This window comes from Podarcis filfolensis, assembly GCF_964270895.1.
Source record: "Podarcis filfolensis genome assembly, chromosome: 6".
NCBI lineage: Eukaryota > Metazoa > Chordata > Lepidosauria > Squamata > Lacertidae > Podarcis > Podarcis filfolensis.
The window spans coordinates 38,334,216-38,346,625 of NC_139609.1; the positions used below are offsets into that span (position 1 = coordinate 38,334,216).

The window sequence follows — 12,410 nt, forward strand, 5'->3', positions numbered from 1 at the left end:
GTAGCCAGTGAATATGATTTAACAGGAATCAAGGATAAAGAAACTATACAGAGACCAATTCAGGAAACTGGTTCGACAGGGCAAGTCCAAGGGCAGATGAAGACGGAAGAGGTTGCAACTGCACCCCAAGCAACACAAATGGTGAGACCCAAAGTCCTGCAGGAGCAAAAGCCGCTGCTTTGGAAGATTGAACTTGGAGTGTGGCTGGAAGCGTCTGGAGTCAAGGAAGCTCTTAATTCTGGTGGGACTATGAAACAGGTTGACAATTATCTTTTGGATAACTACTTTTTGGATTACAATGACGATGACGGGGAGTGGGACTGCGGGGAATGGGCTAGCTTGATGAAGGAAAATGGAGATTATTACCGGCTGGAATTCCCCAGAGACCCACTCCCCAAGGAGAAAGGAAAGAAACTACGAAAGAAACCAACAAAATACAAAGAAGAGCATAAGCACAAACAAGAACAAGAAAATTTGCAGAAGGGGCATAGAAGAGACTTAAGGGCCTTGGACATAAGATCACCAGATTGATGGACTGGATGCAATGGTTAGAAAGGACTGACATAACCCGAGACCAGGAAGAAGGGACGTTGGATAAAAACTAGAGAAAAAGAAAAAGTCTATAAAAAGAAAAATTTCTTTCTATTTTTGGAATTAGTGTAACACTAATGAAATATCAGGGATTATGCTGGAATGGAACCAATTGGCTTTAGTAAAAAGGATTTAAGGAGTTATGTAGAAATATGGTTTAAAATTTGAATTTTAAGATTTTTAAGGCAAGATAAGGTTAAAGAAATTAATGTAAATTGAACAATAGAATATAGCAAAAGTTGGAAAGGATATGTTGAATTAATAAATAAGATAGACTGTTAAGATAAATTATTTAAACAAAAATTGAGAAATATGGTAAGAATTTGCTGAAACAACGAATTAAGCTAGAATACAAAGAGGGAGGTGTGAGGAGGTCCAAGAAACAAGCAAATGAAAAGATGCAATATGGGATTTGTATTCTTTTTTCTTGTTTTTTTCTTCTTGTATTTTCTTTTTGATATATTTTTCTGTTGTATTTTTCTGTTCTTTTTTTTTCATACTTATGTATTTTTGAAACTTTGAATAAATATCACAGTGGCACACTTGCGGGAGCTCAAGTAAGCGCCACTGTTGTCGTCGTCCCCCGCCCCTGCTGTCTGCTACTGGAAATTGCCTTTCCAGGGATTAATCTATAACACCTTTCAAATTATTCATCTCAATCTAAACTTGCGAACAGATTCAATACAGGAAAGGTTTACCTTTGGTGCAAGATCAAAAGACCTCCAAGCAGCAAAACGGAGCATGAAATAACTAGGGGTAGAATCACATAGAAGTTCACATCATTCTGTTTTTCAATTCCAGCTGAAAATAAGACCCAGCAGTTTAAAACAGCTATCACTACAGAGAATATTTACAATGTAATCCTACAGAATGAACCTTACTCCCAATTAAGTGACCATAAGATTGCAGACTTGGTTGTTTGCATCAGCTCGTACAGTTGAACTTGATTTGTTATTCCATAAAGTTAAATGAGACTTGGATATATAGAGTTGTATCCAATGTTGTGTGAGTGGCATTCTGCTCATGCAATGGGACTTTCCCTTTCTCTTCTCTTGAAACCATGCAATTAAGTAAAAATAATGAAATGCTCATGTATGCTTTAAGTAGAGAGATTGGAATTGCTTACAGATCATTAAGATTATTCATTTAAAAATTATTGAATTTTCCTGGCATAATCAAGACTCGAGATGTGCCATGCCATTCCCAACGTATTATCTGATTTTTTTTCTCATTAAAAGTTAGAGCAAGAAATCTTGGTCTGAAGGAAAAGTCTACTAAAAATGCCAGTTGCTCACCTTTGGAGAATGCATATGTCACTGTGGGCTTTGTTACTCCTTCAGGAATTATTGGGAACAAACTAAATTTGTATTTCTCAATAAGAATGAAATTATCTGGAACAAAGACAACATAGCACATTTTTAATTTGGGCATACTAAAACTTCTTAACAATTCCTAATCTATAAAATCCGTAAAACAGTGTGGGCCTTGCAACGCTGAAAGATGAGCATCTCTCTTGATTTCTATCATTAGGGTTAATGTGTTCCTTCATATGTTCCTCCCATCCAGCAAGTCCATTATTTAGGCATAGTGGGAGCAGTTACCCAACAACATCTGCAGGGCCATGGGTTCTCCATCCCTGCTTTACAGCCTTTAGAAATTAGGAAAGAATAAAAAGTCACTACACATAACAATCCTCTGTAACTGTTCATCTCACACAGAGACCATTCAGTTACTGTTTATCAGTCTTGTCTTAAGAAGGATAATCCACAATAAATTTCAAAGATGAGCTGGGAAACACCATTTCTAACAGAGCAAATTGCACTATAAGAAACCAAGTATACCATTTATCACAGGGAAAGGAAAGGAAACCTGTACGCCAATGTTAAATAAAAGGCTATTGTGGAGACCTTTTGGAATTTATGTTAAATGTACAATAGTTGCTAGCCTCTACAGTTTTGCAGTAAATCTTTATCTATAATCAAATACTGGTGGGAAGATATTGAAACACAAGAGAAGCTGTAATAGATTTTTAAGTACAAACTCACCAAAAATGTGGTACTTCCTAACATTTGAGGGAATCATAATCCATTTAATCTGCTCTTCTTCGTTTAAGTTTCTCCATTCAATTACAAAAGATGTAATTATATAAGCCACAGGCGAAAGTGTCCAGGACACAATGACACAACTGCTGTTCACTGGGTAGGCACTGAGAGACTTCACAATGTTTACTGACAAAACAGGAAAACAGCATGTTGGTCATCAGGTACATCATCCCTTACAAATTAGGAGAGAACTCATCAGATGCTACAGAGAAGAGTGAAGTATATTTCAACTGCTGCTTTTAGCCTGCAGGTTAAAAATTTGGAAAAGCTCACAAGAAAAGAAACCGGAGCACCATGAAGATCCTTCTTTTTTAGGCATGTGGATGCACATGATGAAAGTTGCATTCCCCACCCCCAACCCAAATTCCTGCCCAGATGGCAGGAACTATGTGGCCTAGCTTTCCCTGCCTCCTAATTTTCTGCTGGCAGCAGAAACTCATATGATTAAATAGGTAGAAGAGCAATAACATGGCCTTACCACTCAAATAATTACTTGTCTCAACATGAACACATTACAAAATGAGAACGGTTTATTATAAACTAGATTACTGAATTAACAATACTTGAAGCTATCAAAAAAAATTTTTTTACCTGTGCTGATTTGTTGTGATAGAGTTAAAACGAAATTGACTGAGGAAGTTCCAATTGAGTTGACAGCTAGAACCTTAATGGCATGTACATCCTCCGTCCATGAAAATGTGTAGGCAGTATCATTTTCTACATAGTCAGACCAAGTAACGTTTTCTGAAGTATTATGCTCAACCACATAGTCTAGCACACTGCATAAGGAAAGATTCTTCATCAGTGGCTGTAAGAAAAATTCAGATACATTAGGCAGTTCAATTGTGGATTGAGGCTGGTTTGGGCAGAGGTGTATGTTTTTTTAAGGAGCAATTGAGGGTTGGTATCTCATTTTTATGTTAGCAAGACTAAAAGCTGCAGTTTATAATAATTACCATGCATCTGTCCATAACTGCCTATAACAGTCCACCTTCGATTACTTCTATATACCAATAAATATAAATTAAAATATTTAACACAGTTTGCCAGGCAAGCAATGTTGGGTTTAAAATAATCAAACTTAGGTTTTATAGTATGAAGTGTAGTGTAGCACAAAGAGAAGTATTTGGGTTTTTAATTGGTGAAATAAATTTTACATAAGAAACCTGATTTTAAACAGCGTTTTCCTTTGTGAATTAATGCTTGTCATTCAGAATCAGACACCTACCAAATCCTCCTCCTTTCTTCCTATTTGATAAGTGATGTTAACAAATATGAGTGACCTGTGAATTGTTAAGGGAATGTCTGACATCCTGGCAGCCTGCGCAGTAAGGGTGCTTGAAATGCTATTAACTTAATTCAATTTCCCCTTTTGAAAAATTATCTATGAATAGTTCTTACTTGCCAGGCCCCTGCTAGCTTTGGCCAACAGGGATTGGACCATGTCCAAAAACAGATTCTCTCATTCTTCATGAGAAAATGTTTCTGTTTATTAAAAAGGTGGCACTTGGAGATTCAATAGGCTCTTTTCTTTGTTAGAGATCTTTTTCCTGTGCCTAATGGGAAACTTTCTGTCAGCCTAGAGTGGCGGGTCATCATCATGGGATGATCTTCATGGTAAGCTCTGATGTACAAGCCTAATTAGACAGACAACAATCCTAATTTGGCTTTCAAGGCCATTTTCTCCAAGCCATTACCACCTGCCCCACACCAAACATCATATTCTGATCTGTCACAGAGCTCTATTGTAAACCTATGTTTCACTGGTTTTGCTAACAGAAATTACCAGTGTCTTAGGTCTGGTATCCTTCAAAGCCAGCCAACACCCACAATACATATCATGAACATCGCACAAAAAAACAAACCTGAAATAGATTTCAAATATCTCATTTACCCTCCTCCATTGATTTACCTTCCAAAAAAGAGTAACATTTTTCTGGTTCCTTATTGAATTTTCATTAATGGTTCTCCAGAATTCAGGTCCTCTCAAGGGAGCTGAGGGGGGGAAAATACAGTAAGAAGCAAACAACAGCCTATCTGGTTATAAATCTAGTAAAAAACAAAAAACACCAACCCCAACAAACTGAAAGCATACAGGTAAGACACTGACTGACCTTTGATATCCTTAACAACTGTATAGGCGGGTCTGCTCCAATCACTCCAGTAGCCCACTCCATCAATCACACTGCAGCGCACCTGAACGACGTATACTGCGCAGGGATCCTGCACCTTTGCGCTGGCAGAGCTAACAAATGGATCAGAAACCTCATGCACCTGCAACAAAAAAGGATGCTTAAACTAGTAACAAACAAAATAATTTCTGAGTGACAGGCCGAGATCTTCATCCAATTTGTAGGGGCCAAAGCACTCCCCAGTGCATTTTTCATTGTGCAAGTCACACATAAGCTGACCTGAAGAACCGTTCTCCCTGGACACTGTCACAAATTGTCACCTGTAAAATGTGCCCAAATTTCAGCCAGTTACCACTTTCCATTTTCCTTCTGCAAAAAAAAAAAAAAAACCCTGCACCAGAAATGCAATGAATTTTGTCTTTTGTGTGTGTTTACTAAGCCAGCCAATGTTAACAGATTGGTGTAGTAAAACATCCCATCATTTTCTCATAGACAAATAGGCAGAAGAAGGTCATGAAGTTTATGGGGTGTCAACAGATTGGCACAAACCATATTTGTCTAACCAATGGCAAATTTCTAGCAGGAGTTAGAAAAACACCCCACAAAACTATTAGCACTGGTTCTCAGCTGTAATAAAGTTGTGGGTTTTTTTTAAAAGAAAGATTACAATATTTTCATTACATTTTACTTTAAAATATAGTTTTATGTTTGTCATTGTTCATAATTGAAAATAACCCATCATATAGTGGAAATCTCATTGGCATGGAAAATACACCCCAATTTCCCCCTCCCTCACACACAATGGATGAAAGTTAATCTACTGAAGATAGGCATGTCACAAATGTTTATTTTGCTAGACAAACCAAATGCTGGAATCCACACATTTTTACAAACTAGCAGCAAAACGCCATTGCACCCTTTGCATCTCATGATGCACAGGCTAATTTAGATTAAGTGTGGCCAGTAGGAAGTGATATAAATAGAATAGAATGTAAACTGTTTTTATATGCAACGACGGCAGCAAGAATATTATTGGCACAAAAATGGAAGCAAGAAGAATTACCGACGAAAAAAGAATGGAGGATGAAATTAATGGACTATGCAGAATTAGACAAACTAACAGGAAGGATTCGAAATCTGTGGGACCAGAAATTCACAGAAGACTGGTGTAAATTTACAGACTATTTGAAAAGTAATAGTGATGATCAAACTACGTTTGTAGGTTTGCAAGAAGTTTTGTGAGGTGAATTATTGGAATTATTGCAAAAATGGATAAAGGGGAGGATGATTAGTTAAGATAATTAAAGGCAATAATGAATTTAAGAGATGCATAAGAAGTGGTCAAAACGGGGGATCATCAGAGGTGCTGATGGGAGTCCATAAAAAGACTGTACAAGTGGTGAAGTTTTGTGGTATGTATTATAATTCATATGTTAAAATTAATAAAAAATATTATATATATATATATATATATATATATATATATATATATATATATATAAAGATTAAGTGTGGCCATACCTCCCAGGCAATTTCTGTTCCGTTGACAGCATACCGAATCTGAAACTGGAGATCATTCTTTGGAAGTTCTGGGTTTTTCCAGCTCACATTCAGCAGTCCTGCTTCCCCTGTAATTTCTGCTTTGACACTGGAGGGAGAAAACGGCTTCACTAGAAAGTTAAACAAAATAAATTTGACTGGTTTATGAGGTCTCTAATAGAATCCTATAAAGCTGTGTGTCAGTTCTTCCTTACCATACTGGCATTAGAGCAATGTATTTTTTTTAATATTCATTATAGCTGTATCCTGTCTTCTTAACAATTCATTTATTACATTTTGTTAAAAATATTTATAGCTTGACCATCATCTATACACTGGGTACCCAAAATGGTGCCCTACAAGTGTTGTTGGACTCCAGCTCTCATCATCCTTAGGCGGCAAGGCCTGTGATCGGGGATGGTGTCAGAGTGGTCCATAAACATCTGAAGGACACCATGTTGGCTCATTCTGATGCCAGCTTGCTATACAGGGACATGGAACAAAGTGGGACAGGCCAAAATAATGCAGCAAAGCAAATAACATAGAAAGAAACAGGGACAGCCAAATCAGCAGAGTACTTCAACAATCACAAGTATAAGACATTAAGATGCCTGGGTAGATAGATAACTAGGAGCCAATAATTAGTGCAACACTGGCACCAGTTATGCTTCTATGAGGAGAACATTCCGCAGCTGTGGTGCCATCACAAAAGAGAGGCTGTCTTCCTCACCACAACATTAATAACTTGCACCGGCAATGGAACATAGAAAAGAGCCTCCTCTGAAGATCTTAAGAGAGCCTGATGTAGGGATGACTGATGTATGAGGAGAGGCACTCCTTCATGCAAGAACTGTTTTGTATGTACTTCAGTAATTTTGATATGTTTTTCAATACCAGTTTAAAAAAAGCAAGCACAAGGATGGCCGGGGTGTGGGTGTAAGAGAGAGAGAGAGAGAGAGAGAGAAAGAAATACAACGGGACTAAACTATGGTTTCAAGGGCTAAAATATACTGTGTGGCATTCAACTAAGTTTTACACAGAACAGATCCATTGAAACTAATGGACATAACTAAGTTAGGCCCATTCATTTCAGTGGGTCTCCTCTCAATAAAACAATCTTAATAAAACAATCTCAATCACAATAAAACAATCCACTGAAGCAGAAGTCTAAAATGTAAAAACACAGGGAGAATAAAAAGGTCTTCATTTGGTATCAAAAATATCTTAATATAGGTAGCATGTGAGCCTCACTGTGGAGGGCATATTCCATAACTAGGGTGGTACCACCCCAGTTTAAAGCCATGGACACTTCATAGTTACTAACAGCTTTTCTTTTCAAAATGTTCATAATTCTTTACATTCTATTCCACATGCCATCTGAAATGTTGGGTATGATACATGCCATCTGAAATGTTGGGTATCATCACCAAGGAGCTGAGAATACATATGAACTGGGTGTAGTTTGGGGATATATGGCACTCCCTATGAATGTATATATTCAGTTGGAGACAAGTTATAACAGGGGAAAAGTAACAAGGAAGCGATGGAAAATGGAAAAGGAGATGAGGAATATTGAAAATTAAAGCCATTGTTGGAAATATCTTGTTATTGCATGCCATGGTAGTTCATACACTTAATTTTCTTTCAGTTTTAATAAAACCAGCTGTCACTGGCTACCACACAAGCTCACCATCATTGACTGGATAATTTAAATACCATAAGAAAAACAAATGCTTAGAGAAGAGACCATAGTGTGTGTGTATGGGGTGGGGGAGATAAGGAACTGGAGGGGGAGGCACAAAGGCACTTATGCGAGAAGGAAGCATATTATAGCTCTGTAATTTACAGTTTTCAAATGAAAGTCTGAATTACTGTGGAATAGCTGGGATTTTCCATATTATATGCATCTTGAAAGTGTGGTTAGGGCCCAAAATCCCCCCTCCTCTTAAAAGCTATTGGTATACTACAAAAGTGAAAAGCTACTTTACAAACTACTTTTCCTTGGCAACATCGTTTGAAAGAAACCCCTAATGAATTGGATAGCATGCCCAAGTCCCTTGAGAAAGGCAATATACTGCAACCTGTGGGTACAAAAGCACCAGGGGGGATGGCCATAGCTCAGTGGTAGGTAGAGTCATCTACCCCTCATGCAGAAGGTCGCAGGCAGGCCCAGATTTAAGCAACTGGAGGCCCTGGGCTAGGAGACCTTGGGAGGCCCAAACTTATCAATGATCCATTCTCAGAAATTTTTTTCACTTACCTACTTCTTTTGGAAGGATACACACTGGTGGTGATGTCACTGTCCCCAGTGAGTGCTTAATCTCTATCCACATTGTGTATCCAGACAGGAGATAAAAAGGCTGAAAAATGCACTCGTAAGAATTATTCCTCTGTGAAGTGCATTCTTTTACCTCCGAATCAGAAGGCATACTTGGAGACTCTGTACAATACACATCACTCCTTAAAAAGACATGAAAACATTGTTTTCAGTTTAGCTATGAGATTATATGCATCTGGAGATTAACAATGCAAAACTGTCATTTGTATATGCTGTAAAAAAAACTAATACAGATGAGAAAGCCCTCAAACACCATGTTTTTTACCCATCAATTTAACAATAATTGTTTTTAAGAATTTCTCTCTGCCTACTCAGCTGAAATGGACTAAATATCTCTTTCAGAATCAGTCATTTAAAAATGGTTCCCAAAACCAAAACAATCCCTGTGAACACTGAAAAGGGAATAACAACTCATACATATAATTATTCTTTGCTGTTAAATTACCTTTTTCACCAACATATTTTTGCTTATGAAAGGTATCATGGTGCTAGATTTGCAAGCGGGACTGAATTCTCTTGCAAAACAGAAGTCGGGCTTATCCAAGGGAAATTCTTGTGATATTTTGAATGCAAAATAGATGAAGCAAGCGAAGGTTTATATCTCCCCACTGGCTACCTATAACCACTTTCCATGGCGGGGGGCGGGGGGATGTTACAGCCTTCCAGGTCAGTGAATGGAACCTCAAAAAGGTAATGAGCTTATACTGACATTGCTGTGGGTTATTCTTTGCATTGAAATGGCACCCTCATATTAACATGCTTCAAGGCTTGGGCCTAGACTGAAGCCATTGCTATCCCCACCATGTTCTTTTACCTGTTCTCTGCATCACTGCCTTGTCCCACACTGCCTGAAGCCAGTGGTGCATTTAGGTAATTTTAATCTCCAGGTTTAATACTCTTACAGGGATCCCCTCTTCCGATGGTAATGTGTATTAATTCACTTTGAACTGCCTCATAGGGATTATGGGAACTGTAGTCCAACAACATCTGGTGGGTACCACATTGACTATCCCTTTGGTAAGTCTATTTGGATCTCAGTACCTCTCATTTTAGAAATTAAGCACTATTGAGCTGTAGTCTAAGGAACTAACAAACAAAACATTCAACCTGAGCAGGGCAAATTTTGCAGGAACACATCAGTTTGCAACCTTGGTCATTGTACTTTAGGCTAAGCAAGGCTGCTCTCCATTTCCATTTTAGGTCATGGCTACTCAAACAATCATTAAAAAAGGTTCTTAATGTACCTATTACAAGATAGATGTAAATGCACAGACCTTGTGACAGATCCATATCCGTCTCGCAAGCAGACACCTGTACAAACCTTCCCTACATTAATGTTTTACATCACAGATGTGATTTGCCCCACTTGACCAAGCCAAGAGTTTGAAGTCTTTCTGAAATTAAGATGTGCCCAGCTCCTATTCAGTTTCACATTAGTCATTCAACAATGGGCAATGTATTGGCAATTTCACTAGAAAAAGAGCATGCCTTGCAGCTTTTTTAAGTCACTGGGAACCCTGCCACACAAAAAATAATAATAATAACTGGCTCTAATGTACATCTTGTTGGGAATATGAATGAATTATTCTAATACTGGCCTAAGAGCGTGTTGGAAAGCAGGGGTGGGTAATCTGGGGCCTTCCAGATGTTGTTGGACTTCAGTTCCCATCAGCTGAGCCAGCATGGTCAATGGTCAGGAATGATGGGAGCTGTAACCCATGAATACTTGGGGGATCCCAGGTTCCCCATTTCTGCTATAAAGAATCAAAACTACCAATTCTATCTGGAATCTCTCAAGGTAGATGGATAGCTCAAAATACAGATTCTTGAGTAATTTTTGTAAAACATGAATTAGCTATACTATTCTCTTTGTACACTTTTTTGCAGGCTGTGGAAACTGGGGAAGAGACAAGTTTCTTAATTTCCTTCTCGCTCATTGGTAGCATATTTTCATTTGTGTGTGCACTCATGAACAAAAATTATTCAGGGCTATATGTTACCCTCAATTTTTAAATAAAACTTGTATTTATTTTTATAAAGCATTTCTCGCACACAGAATACTTCACAATCCTTTGTCTTATTCTTCTTCACAATTACTGTGAAGTAGGTAAATAATAATTTCATTTTGAAGGTGGGGAACTAAGGTTCTGAGAGAGCCTACCCAGAGATCCCACAGCCAAGCAGCTTTGAGCCAAATCTAATACTCCTTTCCCTGGCAGGAAACATCAGAATTGACATGTTACTACTGCTGCTGCTGCTACTACTAATTTGTACTCTGCCCATCTGGCTGGGTTGCCCCAACCACTCTGGCTGGCTTCTAGCATATATAAAACACAGTAAAACATTAAACCTTAAAAAGCTTCCCTATACAGGGCGGCCTTCAGATGTTTCCTAAATGTTATATAATTACTCATTTACTTAACATCTGAGGGCATTCCATGAGGTGGGTACCACCACCAAGAAGGCCCCCTGCCTGGTTCCCTGTAGCTTCACTTCTTGCAGTGTGGGAACCGCCAGAAGGTTGTCAGTGCCAGATATCTGTGGGCTGAATGACATATGTATCCCTTCAATTCTAGGAGATGCTCAGATCTGGGTCTGCAAGTGCAGAATAAACTTGAGAGTGAGTTAGGCTGAAAGGCTTTCCCAGATTTCCCATAAGAAGGGATTTGAACGGGTTTTCTCACATATGAGCCCAATACTCTTAAGTACTGCACCACACTGGTTCATTTGACAAATTCTCAGCTCATAACAAATGGTAACAGTATGCTAATTGCAGTGGATCTTTGTGAAATGTTAGCAACCTGGTGTTATAGCTTCATTAAATCAAGTCCAACAGTGTTGCCTCTCACATGCTTCCCAAGTACAGTATGTGTTTTTGGGGTGGAACACCACTGTAATTTGAGAAACGCCCAGTGAATGAATGACTAGGATATACAGTGGAACCTCTACTTATGGACATAATCAGTTCCAGAGGTCCATCCGTAAGTCAATCCGGTTGGTGGTAGAAGTGCCATTGTGCACAGGCGCATTTGGCGGCAGCACACTTCTGCGCATGGGCAAATTGCGGCAAACCAAGTATTTACTTCCGAGTTTGCCACAGTCGCAACTTGGATCAGGCCCAAGTAGAGGCGGTCATAAGTAGAGGTTCTACTATAAAGACACATTTGGCCTGCATTTTGACAGTACACTTAGAAGTAGGAATGTAAACACTGCCACGTTTGTATTTTGATAGGCAGGTTTACCTGGCAGCTTCCCAGCTCATTATGCCATAGATTGTCACTGCTAAACGCCATGCTTTGTCTCCAAATGTACCACCGTTAAAAACATATTGACTCATAAGCAGGCATCCAAAGCACTGCAAATGGTTTTCTGCGTCTTCTAGTGGCATTACTTTGCTGTTCTCAAAAGGTCAGAGGCTATTCCAGAGCAGCACACCAAGAGGCATGAGAGAATGGAGTTGTGGGGTGGGGTGAGGAATCTTCCCCACCACCCCCAGGGCAAGGTGAAGTGCTTTGCACATGCACATAGACATCTCTGGATATGACTGTCCCCCAACAAGCTCCATATTGGTCTTTGATATTATAAAAGCACAGTTCCTTAGCATACACCCAGTGAAGCTGAGTAGCTGTCTAGACCTCCCACTTTGTCTTACACTCACATGGCTCTGTTTTGCCTCTCAGTATAGTCATAGCTTATTCAAAAACAAAA

General features: G+C 38.8%; 1 protein-coding gene and 1 long non-coding RNA gene across 3 annotated transcripts in view; one reads left to right on the forward strand and one right to left on the reverse strand.

Moving 5' to 3' along the window:
* Positions 1 to 12,410, forward strand: part of LOC310765766 — a 48,060-nt gene that overhangs the window by 21,376 nt on the left and 14,274 nt on the right. The gene's annotated exons all lie outside the window — the stretch shown is intronic.
* LEPR (leptin receptor) overlaps positions 1 to 12,410 on the reverse strand; it is a 58,652-nt gene that overhangs the window by 6,927 nt on the left and 39,315 nt on the right. For both annotated transcript variants that reach the window (XM_083621107.1, XM_083621108.1), the window contains exons 10-17: positions 8,625 to 8,824; positions 6,347 to 6,495; positions 4,808 to 4,967; positions 4,606 to 4,688; positions 3,285 to 3,501; positions 2,637 to 2,819; positions 1,887 to 1,982; positions 1,290 to 1,392 (exon numbers count right to left, since the gene is read on the reverse strand). In XM_083621107.1, coding sequence (XP_083477233.1) covers positions 1,290 to 1,392; positions 1,887 to 1,982; positions 2,637 to 2,819; positions 3,285 to 3,501; positions 4,606 to 4,688; positions 4,808 to 4,967; positions 6,347 to 6,495; positions 8,625 to 8,824 — 1,191 coding nt within the window. The remainder of the gene's footprint in view (positions 1 to 1,289; positions 1,393 to 1,886; positions 1,983 to 2,636; positions 2,820 to 3,284; positions 3,502 to 4,605; positions 4,689 to 4,807; positions 4,968 to 6,346; positions 6,496 to 8,624; positions 8,825 to 12,410) is intronic.